Source organism: Rutidosis leptorrhynchoides, unplaced genomic scaffold (assembly GCF_046630445.1).
Source record: "Rutidosis leptorrhynchoides isolate AG116_Rl617_1_P2 unplaced genomic scaffold, CSIRO_AGI_Rlap_v1 contig161, whole genome shotgun sequence".
NCBI lineage: Eukaryota > Viridiplantae > Streptophyta > Magnoliopsida > Asterales > Asteraceae > Rutidosis > Rutidosis leptorrhynchoides.
The window spans coordinates 33,431-51,095 of record NW_027266411.1 but is presented as its reverse complement, the minus strand read 5'-3'; the positions used below and the strand labels follow the sequence as shown (position 1 = coordinate 51,095).

The 17,665-nt window shown below is 36.7% G+C and overlaps 3 protein-coding genes across 3 annotated transcripts; all 3 read left to right on the top strand.

Annotated features, from left to right (window-relative positions):
- Window positions 1–4,549: 4,549 nt before the first annotated feature.
- On the top strand, window positions 4,550–5,191 carry LOC139881473 (uncharacterized). The gene has a single exon (XM_071865944.1). It carries the CDS (start codon window positions 4,550–4,552, stop codon window positions 5,189–5,191), a length of 642 nt encoding a protein of 213 aa, XP_071722045.1.
- Window positions 5,192–8,027: 2,836 nt separating this feature from the next.
- Window positions 8,028–8,597, top strand: LOC139881472 (uncharacterized mitochondrial protein AtMg00310-like). The gene has a single exon (XM_071865943.1). It carries the CDS (start codon window positions 8,028–8,030, stop codon window positions 8,595–8,597), a length of 570 nt encoding a protein of 189 aa, XP_071722044.1.
- Window positions 8,598–9,329: 732 nt separating this feature from the next.
- On the top strand, window positions 9,330–9,941 carry LOC139881471 (uncharacterized). Its single transcript, XM_071865941.1, has one exon. It carries the CDS (start codon window positions 9,330–9,332, stop codon window positions 9,939–9,941), a length of 612 nt encoding a protein of 203 aa, XP_071722042.1.
- Window positions 9,942–17,665: the final 7,724 nt, after the last annotated feature.

Here is a 17,665-nt window from a genome sequence, read left to right as displayed (position 1 = left end):
AAGCATGGAAAAGTGTGTATATGACAATGTTTTATTTCAGCATTAAGTTTACAGAACAAACATGATTTTAGCCATCCTCAAAACATGCATAAATCCTACCAAAAATCTCACAAACAGAGCATACGATGATGAAGATTTCTCATTAAGATGTCAAAACTCAATTAAGATGATGAGTCATGGCAAAAATGGAAAAACAAACAAACTATATGTCCAACACATGTTGCTACAGTACCTTTTATTTTAGTGCACACAATTAACTCACTTTCCCAATGTCATGCGTCAATTGAACATATAATATATATATATATAATATATATATATATATCATGTATTTCAAATTTTATGAAGGATTTGTGACCAAATATGTGCATTTATGGACTCAATTTCATCAAAACAAATCTCCGACAAATGCAAGATAGATTGACCTATGTTCAGATTTAGGCAATTTTGACCTAGCTAAACATGTCTAAAAATTTTGAAAAAAAAATACAAGACATGCACAACACCTGTACGAGAAACTTTAATGAAGAAAAGTTATGCCAAAACTCAACCCAAAAGTCAATAAAAAAAAAATATAAAAATTAGAAATCCAAACGGAACAGATTTAAGATGAACTCTAGCCTCAATCTCCTATTGAGACCTTGCTTCATTGAGCTCGAGGCCAAAGAGCTTACCTCTTAATGTTTTTTGCATGAAACGAACTCCTGTGTACTATCACCGAGCCACCGTGACACCTGGGAATGTCAATGACTGTCTTAGAGGGACTAAGATCGCTAGAGATGCTGAAGACAATGCCAAATTTGCTTTAATTTGTTGCTGGACAAAACAGCCATTAGACTGGGCACCAAAAGACCAACGGCGACTACTTGGAACTCGAGGAAGGGTAGAGGAACGTTGTGGTGGTTGGCAGTGCCAGAGAGATCGTCGGCGAGAGGTTGAATGCCGGCGAGGGGTGGTGCACCAAAGGAAAAAAAATTGCATGCAAAGATGAGAGGGAGAAAGTCGATGGGGGAGAGAGAGTTTTTCGTGAGAGAAAACAGATCTGAAAAAAATGCCCCCTCTCAAATTTTTTCAAAGGAAATTTATATTTATATGTGCATGAGAGAGGCCATCTTAGCCCTTGGATCGATCCAAGGGTTATGATGCTATATTTCTTCTTAATAAATTTAATAGCTCTATGATGACACCCAAATCCATCACATGTCTAAATTGAATGGTCATGAGGCATTCTCAATGGACGGTGATGATCTAATCTTGAGGTAAGGGATTAGTTGGGGTCCTTTTGTAATATAATCAAACTTGGGGGGCAAATTTGCAAATTTCATAAATCTGGGGAAAATTTCAAAACTTGAAAATTAAGGGCATAAATGCATGGACCATGAAGTGGGTTAGCTGCGGGTGGTTTCCGGCCAAAAAATGACCTAGAGAAATTTGCCGGTCAACACTTGTCAAATATGGTCAACGATGGTCAACATTGGGTTGACCGGGTTGAATTTTTGTTTGAATTTTATTATGATTTTTCTGGTTTTACCGAATTTAAACAAAATCAAATATTTCTACATGAATCGGATCAAATGAGATGCAATTGGGCTATCTCAAATCGACTATTTATGCACAAAATATTTAAATGCATCGAATGCCTATTGAAGTGAGGTCACAAGCTAAACTCATATTTTTAATTGAACCTCAATTGGCCAAATTGAAGCTCAATTATTTCAATTACATCCTAGTCTAGAATGGGCCAAGTCAAATTCTATCAATTGAAGCATCTTAGCTAGTTTTCCTAACCTTTGAATAAGTCAAATCGACCAAACTAGAATGTGCCAAGTGAATCTCTCAAAATTGACCCCGGAATTAGACTTATCTAAAAAAATGAGTGAAATGCAATCGTCCGTTCACAAGTCATGAAGAATTGATTTCGGTCCCCTAATTAGGGTTCAAAACGACAATTCGCATTTCAATTCAATAAATTGTGAAATTGGATGTGCACGCAGATTTCAAACAGTCCCAAAACCAAATATCGACAAAGAAACTGCACCTAATTATGACTAGAATAAAAGTAATTTTATTTTTTGTCGATTTAGAACCTAAAATTGAAAAATTCAAAAATCAAGGTTCCTAATCGAATTTTGTGAATTTTTTGACACAAAAGTCAAATTGGCATTAAAAGAAATGTATTTGTGCATTTTTTTTTTATTTTTTGGTCAAAAGTTTGATAAAAAAGTCAATCATTTAGTTGACTTTTCCTAAAATGTCGTTTTTTTTGTCAAATCTTTGAATTTTCAAGAAATTGATTTGAAAAAAGTGAAATTAAAGTTAAGTGAATTTTTTTTTTGGGTAAAAAGTCAACCTGAAAGTTAACCATTTGACTGTTATGGTTTTTCTTGAAAATGAGCTAAAAACTACTTAAAAACGACAATGAAAAGAAATAAATGAAAAATGACACTTTTTGGTCGAGAAATTTAATGACGCGTCGACTAAAAATCAGGTATCAACACACTTAAGTACCACTTTTTTTTGAAAATTAAGACACTTTAGTGTTAAGTCCGGCGAGAGTAGCAAGAAATTTGATGTGGAATTTTCTTTTTTAATTATATATGTGGTCTACGTGGCTCATCAAAAGCCAACTCTACAATGAAGGTGCAAAACGAAATCGTTTTACTCCTAAATTTATGAATTTAATATTAATTAAAAATAAGTTAAAAACTAAATTATTTAAATAAAAATAAAGATAATATAATAATATAAAATGGCAAACACGTTCAATGAGGGTCTTAATCCTTGCCACCGACATTGGGGATGGTCGACCGAGGTCGCCGGTGGTCGGCCAAGGTCACTAGCCATTGCCTAGGGGCTGGTGATCCTGGCCAAACCTTGCCCCATTGTCGTCAATGGCAACGAGGGCCATGCAAGCCCTTGTTGAATGCTGCTGTAGATCTTTTCTTCTTTAAATTTATTTTAATTAATATTTATATTAATATTAAATTTTAAGACAACATTGGCACCACAAACGACTTTGGACTGATTCAGCCACATCAACACCAAAAACGACGTCGTTTTGCATTTATCTTGCCGAAAAAATGCCATGTCAATAATCTGATTAGAATTTCTTGCCGTTGAAATTTAAGTATTCATTTTTTTCTCCGATTTTGGCATTTAATTGTATCTTTTGGACTTTTTGACACTTAAATGTCCCCGTGTACTAAGTTTTGGCACTCATGGTGTTTGCATCTCATTTTTCAAGTATGCTTTCTGCATAACCTTTTTGGGAAATAAGAATCCCACTTGCACTTTGCTTCACTTTTATGCCAAATTAATAATTTATGAGATCATTATACGTCATTTCAAATTCCTTCATCATGGATGCCTTCAAAACATCAAGTCGTTTCATTTTTTATATTGAGAATAAAAATCTTGTTCTTCGACATCTTCGCATTTGCAATTAGTTTATTATTTTGATCTCTTAGAACAAAGCTTTCATGCAAACAATATAGCCTTTCTCTAGTATTATCCCAAACTCGAGATATTACTTGACATTTTTGGTACATAATAAACATTAGTAGTAAGTTGATGTGCACCATTCTTTAAAACGAGTCAGAATTATACTTTTGCCTTTGATAAGAATTTTGGAATTATCACCGAACGAGACTTTCTCCTTAATTGTCTCATCTAATAGTGGAAGTATACCTTAAGTGCTAAATCCGGGGCTGTGTTCTCTAGACAGCCTAAGACCTAGGGCCTGTTGACACAATAGTTAGAGAGGCATGATGGACAACGCTGTATAGTGGGAATGGATCAACGCGGGTTTATAAAAATTCCTTAAAATGGCATGGATCTATGCGGGTTTGTGAAGACTCCTTAAAATGGTATGTTTCCTAAGTGAAAATTCAGCACATAAATTGGTCCATGGTGCGGTGTAGCTAAATATGCATTAACCATGCTAAAATTTGGGCCGAGATAATTTAGGATGACTATGCAACAGAAAAAAAAAAAAATCAACTCCACCCGTTTTTTAAGCTTGGATTTTATGCGAGGGGAGCCTCAGATTGAATCACAAAAAAACATATACATTCATGTCCTACAAGGGTCAAGTATAAGTGGGAACCCTAATGGAACAGGCCCGTCAATACCCTTAGACTAATTAAACCGATGTGATACATTGATTGGCACACGAGTTATTGGAATTTTTAGGTATCTAAAAAAAAACATCAGTTCTCTACAGTACTTTAACCCACCTTGTACATCAGTTTTCTCGACTTGGCAACTAATCCAGAATCTACAATTCTGGTTATGTTTTCTCCCTTCCCACCTGTGACTGACTGCATGGCTTGAACTCTTCCTACATCGGGCTCATCGTTCACTTCCGTCGGACTCAAAACCATGTTGCATATGCGAAATTCTGCGCCAATTGTCAGTGGTTAGCTTCCGCATGTCTATCCTTCTTGGTGATTGTCATGAATGGTATTGAATTGTTGTTACTCTCCATCTGCTATCCTCGTCGTGGTCTCTATTTCTATTTTTCGCTTCACTGGAAGTGGTTCCATTCGACATGGCTTCGAATGAACTGGCCCAATCTTCACGTCTAGTTGCTCTCTGTTCTAGCCTGAGTCGTCTCACTACTGAACAAATTATTGAAGATTGGGATGAAGCTCCACCCACTGACACGGTAGAGGAATGCCGTTTAACACTAGTTGCCAAAATTTTGTCCGACCCATCTATCAATCTTCCAGCACTTCAAACCAAGCTCCAGAAAGCATGGCATATAGATTCTGTAGATATAACACAAAGTGAGACAGGTTTCTACATTGCAAAGTTTAAGACCAACGCAGATATGCAAAGAGCGTATGTTAATTTCAAAGTTCTTGATGGAGGACATTGGCTTTTTTCCGGCCACTTGGTTATTTTCAAACCCTGGATTCCCAATACCCCCCTATACTATTATGATTTCTCAACCTGTGAATTTTGTGTCCAAGTCATTGGATTACCTTTAGAATGGTCTTCAGAGCGTATGTTAATAAAAGCTGTACAACAACTTGGTGAGATTAAAGACGTGAAGACGGATTCAAAGGAAGGCCAACTGTCTAAAGTAGGAAGAGTTCGTGTTCAACTTAACGTGCATACACCTCTTGTCATAGGGAAATTAATACGAATACAGGGCAAGCCTTTTTGGCTAGATTTCCGATATGAATGACTTTCTCATTTCTGCTTCTCCTATGGCAAGCTCGGGCATTACGCGATGTACTGCAAGGATGTTCCCTACACTAAAGATAAACATGAGGGATGAGAAAAGATGGCCTATGGGCCATGGCTCCGAGCCGAGGTCAAAATGCATAGTCCTTACTGGAAACTCTTTTATGCCCCACTAGATTCATCAAAGCAAGCAGAAGAAATTATTCCTGAAACTCCCCCTGCACAGGTAACTACGGCTCAATTGTTGCCTCCTCCATCTACAATTATGGGTGAAAATCCAAACAAGGAGTTCGAAGGTTACCGTTCTGAGTCTACTATACCTTCTTCACCATCCCAACTCCCACTGGTTATGCATAGTACAGCCCTTGTACCTGCTGACCAAAAGCTAAAGGGAGTTCAATCCTCGCCTATGGACTGCAAAACATCAATGAAGCAGAATAATCCTCGGTTGAAACCTCTTCTAGGCTCGGCCAAAAAACAGTGAAGATATAATCCATATGAATCCAATAGTGTTTTCATTGTGGAACCTCCTGACCTACACTTAATGGATGCTCCTGTTTTCCTAGCAAATGAGAATGAAGTTCGGGCTCTGGTGGCTGGCCCTAAACAGCCACCTGTTGACAAATGAAGCTTATCTATTGGAATTGTCAGGGTTTGGGCAATCCCTTGACAGTTTGCACCCTTAGGGTCATGATGATCGTTGAAAAGCCCGATATAATACTTCTTACGGAAACTAAAAATTGAGCAGCTAAGCTGAAGCAAGTGTAGAGAATTCTCACCTTTTCTCAATCCTATATACTTGATCCAGTTGGTCTGGCGGGAGGTTTAGCAGCTTTCTGGAATGATCCCATCTCTTTACAGGTGATCACAGCCACAAAATACTGGTTAGACATGACTTGTAAGTTTGGCCTGCAAAGTAAGACTATTCGCATTACCTTTCTTCACGCTCCTACAGAATTTCAACAGCGCTGGGTGGTATGGGATGATCTTCGCCACATTCATTCCCAAAATAACTTTCCTTGGCTCTGTGCTGGTGATTTTAACGAAGTCCTCTACCCTTGGGAAAAGATCGGTAAAAGACCTGCCTTGTTGCAACGAATGCAATCGTTTCGAACTATGTTAGATTATTGTGCTTTTATTGAGTTAGAAGGCAAAGGTTGTAAATTCACCTGATTAAATAATAGAGCAGGAGAGGAGCTGGTAAAGGCCAAACTTGATCAAATGGTTTGCTCGATGGACTGGCGTTTATTGTTTCCTACAGCAGAAGTTGTTGCCCTCCCACCAGTGGGTTCTGACCACTGTCCCCTTGTGCTTAATACATCACCAATTATTCACAAACTGAGTAGGCCTTTTGTATTCGAAGCTTTTTGGAATGAAGATCCTGAATGCAGGCATATTATTTCGAAAGCATGGACTTCAGCTGACTTAGAACACGCTGATTTTAGTCGGCAAGTGAGGAATGTGACAGCAGCCCTTCAAAGATGGAGCCGTTGCAAGTTTTCAAATGGTCAACAAAAATTTGTGATCCTGCAGGACAAATTAAAGCATCTTATCAATCAAACTTCCCCAATTGACAAGGTACATGTATCACGTTTGAAAGAAGAAATACGACAAGCTTGGAAACAAGAGGAACAATATTGGGCTTTACATTCTTGAATTAAATGGCTTAATTTAGGCGATAAAAATACTCAATTCTTTCATGCATCAACTATTCAGCACCGACAACGGAATCGCATTACTATGTTACAAGATGAAAATCAGCACTAGATACGTGATATCCTAGCCTTCCAGAATATGACACTCTCCTATTTTTCTCAACTCTATACTTCAGAGGGTTATTGTAACTACCACCCGCTTCTGGACCAATGCACGACAGTTGTTACACCCGAGATGAACCATCAAGTGACAGCCACTCTTACTCTTGAGGAAGTTCGCCAAGCTACTTTCCAAATGGCAGCTACCAAAGCTCTGGGACCAGATGGCTTAACTAGCCTATTTTATCAAGAGCATTGGGAAACAATTCAAGATAGCCTGTTTGAATTAGTCCAAAATTTTATGCTATATGAGGAAATGCCTCCAGGTCTAAATCAGACTATTCTCACCCTCATTCCCAAAACATCTCAACCTGAAACACTGGACCAATTCCAGCCCATCAGCTTGTGTAACTTCGCATGCAAAGTTATATCCAAAGTGCTCGCTAATTGCCTCAAACCCTTATTGCCTATTCTCATTTCTAAGGAACAATCAACATTTGTTCAAGGCCGCCAGATCCAAGACAATATCCTTATTGTCCAAGAAGTTCTTCATCACTTTCGCACACACCAAACTACTAGAAGTTTCAATGCTATTCTGAAAACAGACATGAAAAAAAAGCCTATGACAGGGTTGAATGGGATTTCTTACGAGATTATCTCCTTAAACTAGGTTTTCATCCAAGGTGGGTAGGTTGGATTATGCTATGCGTCACCACTTCATCCCTCGGTGTGAAGTTCAATGGAGAAATCTTAAACTATTTCTTTCCAACTCGAGGGCTGAGACAGGGTGATCCCATCTCACCTTATCTATTTATCCTTGTGGCTAATGTTTTATCCTCTTTAATTACCTAAGCTATCAGTTTAGGACAACTCAAAGGCCTTCGTTTGAATAGATGGTGTCCTACATTATCACACTTATTTTTTGTTGACGACGCCATCTTCTTTTTAGCTGACACTACTTCAGAATGTCACAATTTAGCAAATCTTTTGAACTTATATTGTGTGGTTACTGGTTAGCTGATTAACCGCAATAAATCGGGTCTCATTTTTTCCAAGAACTGTCCTATTTCTTTACAGCAGAATATGGCTGAGGAACTTCGGATCCCAATTTTACAAAGGACTGGAACATATCTAGGCCTTCCATCAGACTGGGGCAGATCAAGGAAAGAGGTGTTCTCATGGATAATTGCACGAGTTAATGCTAAGCTTGAGGGATGGAAGGAGCAGCTCATTTCTAAGGGGGGTAAGGAAATCCTAATTAAATATGTTATTCAGGCTATTCCACAGTATGCGATGATGATATTTCAACTGCCTATTTCTATTTGTTCTTCTATTGAAAAGTGCATAGCTAGATTTTGGTGGCGAACTAATCAGAATAAGGGAGGTGTGTATTGGAAGAAATGGGATGTCTTGAAAGATCAAAAGATACAAGGGGGAATGGGATTCCGTGATTTGCTGACTTTAAATAAGGCACTTTTGGGAAAACGGGCTTGGCGAATGTTAACTAATCCTGACTCGTTATGGGGAACTCTGTTTAGGGGTTTGTATTTTCACTCCTCTAATTTTCTATCGGCTGTTCGAGGAAATAGGCCATCTTGGGGGTGGCAAAGCATTCTGAAAGGCAAGGATACTATTTTACCAAATCTTTGCTAGTCTGTTGAGAATGGAGCTTCTATACGAATTCGAGGTGATCACTGGTTACCTATGGGAATCATCTACGGACCTATAGCTAGAGCGGAACTAGTTAAAGTGGCAGAAATCATTGACCAGACTAACCAATCCTGGAAGACTTCGGTGATTCACGAATTTTTTGAAGCACAAGTTGCTAAAGAAACTACATCACTCCCTATCCGACCCTTATTTTCAGAAGATAAACTGATATGGTCAGCTACATCGACTGGTATCTACACTGTTAAAAGCAACTACCATGCAATTTTATAGTCAAGCAGCCAGCCACAAGAGTCACATGGTTCAACTCCTTACCGGAATACTGAGAGTCTTTAGCGAAAAATCTAGTCGATGAAGACAGTTCCCAAAATTCGTACTTTCCTCTGTTTCATCTACCAGAACGCTATTGCAACCCGAGCTAACCTCTTCAACCGTCGGATCGTTCCAGACCCCTTCTGCCCAATATGCCGCCAATCTGTTCCTAAAACAATTGAACATCTACTTATACAATGTCCTTGGACAAGCAAAATTTGGTCACACTCACAGCTCGCTTTATTCTCCTCTACACCCTCAGTTTCCAGTATTACGCGGTGGTTATCTAAATATGTACTCTTACCTGATCCATCTCTAGGGTTAGAGGTTGTTGCCACCGTATTTTGGCAGATCTGGAAGAAGAGAAGTCATTTTATTTTTCGAAATCAGACTCCAAATCCTTCTATGGTAGTGGAGTCGGCCCTGGCACAAACCACAGCCTATCAGTTTTCTGTTGCTGCACCCCGTCGCTCAAGCTCTGGCCTCGACCCTGTTCAACTCGACCAGCTTTGGGGACCTCCGACAAAGGGAGTTCTGAAATGTAATATCGACGGTAGTTATCAAGAGGGAAAATTTGAAGGTTCTATGGCCTATATTTGTAGAGATGATCAAGGTCGCATTACAGACATTTTATTCCGACGTTTTTCAGCATGCTCACCTTTCAAATCAGAATTCCAGGTGTTGACTCTGACTCTCCAACATCTTCATCATCGAGGACTCCAAGACGCTCCACTCGAACTTGAGACTGACTGTCTTCAGCTTGTTGAAATCGTGACCGGTATTCGACCACCGCCATGGGAGCAGTGGCCAGCGATTGACGAAACCCTTTTCTGGCTATCAAACTTCTCCCTCCTCTCTCTACGGCACTGTCGTCGTCCAGCTAACCTGGTGGCTGACTGGGCTGCCAAAGCCCACTTAGCTCACCCGGCCCAAAATTTTACACTTTCTCTTATGCTTGAACTATTGGATTTACTATACGCGGACGCTTTGGCTGCAGGATGTAATCTTCCTCTATAATCTATATATAAGTGTATTTTCCGTAAAAAAAAAACTAGATGAGTAAGATTGTTTTGTAAAAAGTTGAAGATTATTTATTCAATCCCCAAAGAGTGATTGAACTGTTAAGCTCTTGATTTAGATATGACAAATCTAGCATTTAGATCATAAGGTCGCATACGTAAAGTAACTTTGGGTGCTACACATGTCATTCAATTGATGGAGCCTTACCTGATGTACATGGATATGGTGATTAGCAAACATTTGTAGTAATTAATTTGACTGACAATGTCCATATAACAATCTATTTGTTCCTCCTAGGTACATATTAACAGCATGCCACTTATTAGCATTTCTAGATATGTATATGCCAGATCTTGCAGAAGCAAGCGCCTGTTCCTTTTCTTGCGCTACAGAAGGAGTTATTTTGCATTTTATTATAAGATGTTATGGCTAAGAAAATGAAATAATCAAGCTAAATCGATAATTCAATATGGTTAATGTAATCAGGTTGTATTAAATGATGCCTCAAAATAAACAAAACCCATTCATGGTAGTCTAATACTCAAAATCTGGCATTTAATGCTATAGGGTAATGAGCATTTAATTTTTGGATTGAATTTACCTAAGAGATAAGGATCAATTCATTTCCTAAAACCCATTTATATTTTAATAGGTACATCTATAAAATTCTTAATCCCTTGATTGTTATCCTGTTTATAGTATTTATAATCACACATCATCCTATATGACATATAAGTTGTCCGCCTAAATGGTATTGGTGCTAGCTAACATTCCTTAAGTTAGATTGGAATTCATTATTTTCCTTTTTTAGTACAAAAGCAGAATCCTCTACTAGTCTTAGGTAATTGTATATTGCGCAAATCATTAAAAGTTTCAGTGCATCGTTACTGCACATAACTTGAATGCTCAATATTGAGACGATATTTAGCAAATGTCCTTTTTTTTTTTAATTAAAGCTTTGTTACAATGGATTATGATAAGCTATGGCATTAAGTATACAAGTTATATATACAATAATTTCATTTACTTTCTTCGATAAATAGATTGTGGATCCATGTTGCTTCCAAACCCAGTCGAATTGAATATTATTGACTTCATTATCAATATTTTAGATGAAGAAAAAGGCACAAAAGTGCATCATTTTTTTTTTCTAAATTTCACTTGCCACAACTTATTTCAAGTTTCCTTTGTAATATTAACATACCTAAGGTTCAGTACTCAATGATTTTATGGGCTTTTTACATTTATGGAAAAATATATATATTCTAATTGTGTTAGATTCTTTTTAGCTTTTACAAAAAAAATAAAAAATTGGAAGGCTAATTAGCTCTTTTCATTACCAACCTAGGTTATTAAAATACAAGAGACTTGCAATGATGTACACATATCGGTCGAAGACAATAAATGGGCAAAATTATTTGGCTTTATTTCACCGTGTTGTTTCAAATATGCACCATTTTCTTCTCTTTAGACACCATCTTCTCTCTTTCAATTGACATACCACATATCTTTCGGCTTGTAATAAGCGTAAGCTCTCGAAGGGATCTTTGAAGCGGCAAACCCTATGATGCAAACTCTTCCTCCCTCTCCAAAAGAGAAATCGCAGGACGAATCTTCTCAACTTGTGCTCTCATCTCCTTCAACAGGTGCTCATCCCCCAAAAATGAGTGAGGTAAGTCTTGATCAACCTTCGTGCTGGGTCATTGGCCATATATTTTGTGCTTCAACCACAAAGAAATGGATTTTTTTTTTCTAAGGCATTTTTTGCAATAGAAAAATCAAAAGTGATGAATGGTGAAAGATAAAGAATTCCAATGCTCTCTCGGGTTCTCTTTTGGTTTACATTGAGGTTAAGAGTTGAGTTGGTACAAATGATCTATCATCTAGATTTGTGCATTGATTTGACAAATTTTATATAGATTAGGACATCTGGCATGTTAAAATCTAATTTTCTTATCTAAGGCGTGCAGATCTAATTGTTTGTACACTTAGTGAAGCTAACAAGTAATTGCTAGTTGAATTTTACCATGAAAAATTTCTAAACTATTCTAAATATTTTGTTGACAAAGAACAAATTACATTTATAATTATTTCAATTTATATGTTAACAATTTTTTTTTTTTTTGTATCCAGATTTGTTTTATGGGTATATAGATTGTATATGTATGTGTACAAGAATATGATTTTTAAGGATGACAAAATTGAAATTGCCGATAGGTTTTTCTAATATGTATTGGAAGAATAGATAATATATCCGTGGCTGGAAGGTTTGGGTGTATTGCATTTTACATTGATCAATGCATAAATCGTTATTCGTTACACAATAAAACGAATGGCAGTTGTTTGAAATGGCAAAACCGTTATTAACTTTTATAAGTAATCATACCGTTAGTGCTATAATGGTAAACATCATCAATACATACGGAACTCATTTCCATTAATTGATATTCATACTATGCAGAGTTCACCGCTATATTGTAAGTTGATAAGCAATAAATATTGTAGCTGAGACCAAAGAATTGATTGAGAACTTGCACATTCTTTAAGATCAATGATTAAGAAAATCTACCATCATTTGGCATCAAAGAATAATGTGTAGCTTTTACATATAAAGTGAAATGAGTTTCCACCATTCCAATTCATTTGTTATGCTTTGAAACTGTGGCTCCTTCATATATTTTCCCTTTTCTTGTGCCTGTCATTCTGGAGATGTTGTTTCTCTTCATTTTATGCCACTGTTGTTATTTCTTGAATGAGGTATAGGTACTTGATATTCTCTTTCTCTCTCTTCTTCCTCTCGAAACCTAGAGGTTCCATGGAATCATTTTGGACAAAATCATGCTTTCCACATAATATGATTTGATATTCTTTTTCTTTCAGAATATGGCACTATATCTTTCTACTCATCTAGTCCTTTATCATTTTTACCGTATCTAATGAGTTTGAATTCTTGATAGAAGGAGCGGGTTCTTAAACTTTATCGAATGTGATTGGTTTAGTGGTTTTACTTTTATTATTGAACTGTCAAGCTTGAGTTGCTTAACATCTTGATAATAGTTTAACAAATGTTTGATTTCTTTGACATAATGAATATAGTTGAAGATCCTATTTCATGACATATATGTTTTACCACTTTGAACTGTTAGGCTGCTTTTAATGCTCAATATAATCGTATATGTTTATTTATTTGCTTTACTCATGCTTTGTCTTTCTCTATCTTTCTCATCCGTGTAGGTCAATAGGTCACTCTTAGCTCCAGATAACGCTCCTATTTCAAAGGGATCGAATGAATCACGTGGTTCGGAAAAGCTTGACATTCCTAATCAAGGACCAAGAGATCAACTATATGCATCACTTGAGGCAGTAGTACATGTAAGTTAACTTTCTATTGAGTTTTTTAACATATAGATATTCAGTGCGAGTTTTATATTGTCCTTTGAAACTTTGTGATGTAGTCCATGACATTAACTCAATTATACAATTATATAGAATGGTTTACATTAGTAACAATGATAGTGGATGTAATGTAAATTAACTTTTTTAAGTCTTTTTGGGTACAAGTAGTAGATGTAATTGTTTTGTGATATTTCGGGAGATAGACCACGCCGTAAACGCAATTTTACAATTATAGAGTGTGGTGTTTTCCAATTCACTTCTAAGAGGTTCAACACTTAGCTTTTGAATGCCAATATCTTCATGAAAAGATTGATAGAACACATGAGATAGAATGATCCACAAAATACACTGCAAGGCACTCAAAATTTCTTCATCTTGATTCTTGAAGCATATTTGATAAGCTTGATATAGTTGTGAAGGACACTCCAAAGCTTCATTTGTAAAAGTTATAGCTACACAAGTTATGTATGAGAATAGAATACATATATTCCCAATTCTTTGATTTAGACAATAATTCAGAATTGTCCATGCCTTAATGATAAGATATACTAGCATTGATAATTTTTATTGCAGAAAGTTGTATCTCAATTGAGAAGAAGTATTTTAGATCATTTGCTCAACAAGGATCCAATATCGTATCCATTATCTCAAGATAACATGGGGATAAATGTCTCAACCTTTAAGGTAATATTATTTCAATAATTTCTTTGTACATTGTTCGCATATGCATTCTTGAAGATTTGAAACAAAACATTTCTGAGTTCAAGTGCATGGTGATCAATAATCAATATATCATATTTTACTCATATTAATGCACACTTGTTATTTGTAAGAATTTGTAACCAATGCTCACAACAAATGACAAATGAGTATATCCTAAACACAGACAAATCTTGTCTTCATCGGAGAAAGCAAGAACTCGAGGCAAAAGCACATTAGTAGGGGAAGAGATAATATCTTTCTTTCTCCCTCCGGATTGTCTAATTGGCACAGAATTGGACAAGGTGGTTGCTTGAACTTCTTTATGTTTTTGCGTAAATGCATATAAATATCTCAATCTATATATCTAATTGTCTAATTATTTTCATTTTTATGATGCGATTATTATTTATTGATTGCAGAACATCCAACATCGGTCTTCATTTGAAGAGAGGCTGCAAGGTTGGCATATTGCATGCAGACAATGAGTAGATGGAAAATTAGACATGGTAATTATATATTAATAAAAATTCATTGTTACTGCTTTCCTTAATGAATTGATGATTAAAAAGAAGTAACGTGTATTTGATTAATTTATATGTTATCCAAAAGGATTAATAAAAAAGTTAGTTTTTACGTTATCGTGCATTTTATTATTGAGTGTATTGAAATCTTTTCACTACCTCTTATGAGTAATAGCTTTGCACACGACTATCTTGAAATTTCTGATGGTAATCAAGATATCTTCAATCTATTATCTTTGTAGAGCTATCGTCATGGACAATTAAAAAGATTGTTCCACTCAACTGTCGAGGTTGTCCAGTATATAATGGAAGCAATGACAGATAAGAAGATGCCAGGGAGTAATTTTCTACAGGTGAGTTACAAAAACCCTAAATAAATAAAATGCAAAACAAAGTTATATTTACTTAATGCTTAGGGTGTGATTTCATTTGGGTGACAATTTAGGAGCAAGGTCTTGCCTCTACAGCGAAAGGTTTTTTGAAGAGAACGAGATCTTCTGATAAGAAAGAAAAAGTTCCTCCAACCAAGTCATTAAAGATCTCTAGTGCAAAGAAAATTACTGTCGAGCCTATTTCGGAGGAATTGGACAACAACCTAAAGAACATCTGCAGTAGCAGTTCGGAGGCAACAGGTTTTTCCTTCTGAAGCAAATCTTACGGCATAAATATAAACATGAGTTTCTTATATCTGCTTATTTATTTGATTGTCTTTATAGAAAGCGAAGATTGGAAGAAATATTTGAAGTTCACCAGTGATACCAAGGATGATGCATTTAGTGGTAAAAAGACTCAGTCAAAGAAACCAACATCCAACTCAAGCATCCATAGTTGAAGAGAAGAGCCTAAAATGACATCCACAAGTTCAGATGTTTCTTTTCGAAGATTTGATTTGATTTCATGTTAGAAATCCAAGAAAGCATACTGAGTTTATTTTCGTTCATTTCATCTGCATCGTTGGGCGATTTCGAAACTTTTGTCGTTTGAACTATGAAACCTCAAGCCTTTTCTTTTTTGGGTCGAACATCAAGGTTTGTTTGCTGCCGGGAATGGAGAAAGTGGAATGGTACTCGAGCCTTTATTTTCTTTACTTTTGTTACTGGCGACCTTTAATAGGTATTGAGAATAATTATCAGGCATGGTAATCAACGCAGGAGGCGGTGAATCTAACTAAAAATGAATTTATATGATTTCAATATAGTGATATTATAACCGAAGGGTATAAAAAGGTTCGTGTTTTGCAGAAGCTTTCCAGCCACACTCGATTTTTCGAAACTGTAGGACTCGATTGCTGGATATTGTGCCTTTCAACCATCCGACCTTTAGGGTGTCAAGAAAATTGTGATTTTCTTGGATCAAGCGATAAATTCACTGAGATGTAGTCACAAGCTTTTTGGGTGCCTTCAGAAACGTATCGATAGAGTTTTAACAAGGAAGATATTGCAATTTTTCACATCAACTGTTCGTTGGCCCCAATTTGAGGGTAGCGGCGATCCCAACACTTTTATTGAAAATCAGAGTGCATTTTAATAAAGTTTCAATTCACGAGCATTTGCAATGATTTAAGGTCATTTTTCAATATTCTCCATTTTTATGTTCATAGCCTTCACAATAGCTTTACCAATGTCACTTACCAGATAAACGCTCGTTCAAGAAGACTATCTAAGTTTTCAGGAAATGATCAATTTAAACTCTCTAATTGTTTATGCTGGATCAGCATACGAGAATAGGTAAATATAAAGGTTGTGACAAGAAATGCTCATTGTTTGTTAATTATGACATGAGAGATCTCTAGCTTTGCAGCCCAAACATAAAACTGTGCTCACGGTACAGTGCTGCTGGACGTCGAGAAGCCTCGAGGGATGTTGGTGGCTTAAGTGTTTGAATGCTTTGGTAGGTGTCAATCTCTTGCATTTCGTCCATCCAAAAGTCATTGCTCGGTTCCGATGCGCGTGAGGCATCGGAGGAACATTGCAATGCATATATAAGTTTATCAGCAATGCTGAAAGCAAGATGGGAACACAGATTCCCTTATTAAATCCTTCTATGTCCTCTTGAAGAACTCGTTTTTAGGTGACTGCAAACTAGTTCCACGCGGACTTTCATATAAGAAAACCCGAATGTAAGGAAGAAAGAAAATCTGCCTACCTCAATTGAGAGGGACCTCAGCAAGTCCACGCTCCATAATGTCTATCATGTTGATGATGAATTGCGTTTCAATAAATAAAGGATGAAAATCTTCTATTTATTTTAGTTGACTTAAGGGTCAAATTTTTGTTTCTCATAGCTGGCGTCTACCTCAACCAAGTTATGATTTCAGGGTAATTTAAGGTTGGTGCAGAGGGATAGCAACATCGATAGGAACATGATATGTTTAGAAGTCACCGTCAACCATAGCCTCACTTTTTTATGGAATCACGTCATTATGAACAGATTCTTTTTTTGTTTTGGTCGAAATTATGAGCAGATTAATATACGTCAAAAGAGAGAAACAAAAGTGCAAAAAGAAATGTTTTTCTGATTGTTCTCGAGTATCCGAGGGAACCGAGAGGATGGTTGCCAATGAAGATGAATAAAATTAGTTCATCCCCTTAAAAGGTCAACAAGAAGAATCCCATCATTTTATGTCCCTGTAGCATAGGGTAGTTCCAAATAGACTAAAACTTGCATCCTCAACCTTTAGCAGTAGATAGAACTAGGAAATGCAGGACATGCGAAAAAAATCAACTTTTAAACACAAATGAATCATGGAAATGTTAGTGCTGTTCCTTCAGGTCCAGAACACAACTTTTCTCTCAAAGACCAGGCAACTCCTTCAACTAAGAATTGTTCCGGCCTGTCATATTTCTCGGTCAGTTCCCATTAATTTGAGTTGTCAAACTGTGTTCAAGTGCTACCGGGGGCTCTAGGGAAGTCAGATGTTGGAGATTTTCTATTAGGAAAGTGACACCAGGGGTTGAAAATTATTCAAATCGCCACCCATTGTCCTCATTCTCTAGATATATCAACTTTCCATGAGCAGATGAGTATGTCCAATTGTTATGTAGAAAATCTGCATCTGTATGTGAGAAAAGAGAGAAGAAGGCTCCCTTTTGGAACTGCTCA

What these genes read in the sequence shown, in the direction of transcription:
- LOC139881473 (XM_071865944.1), top strand. Translation starts at nt 4,550, where the DNA reads ATGGCTTCGAATGAACTGGCCCAATCTTCACGTCTAGTTGCTCTCTGT.
- LOC139881472 (XM_071865943.1), top strand. Translation starts at nt 8,028, where the DNA reads ATGGCTGAGGAACTTCGGATCCCAATTTTACAAAGGACTGGAACATAT.
- LOC139881471 (XM_071865941.1), top strand. Translation starts at nt 9,330, where the DNA reads ATGGTAGTGGAGTCGGCCCTGGCACAAACCACAGCCTATCAGTTTTCT.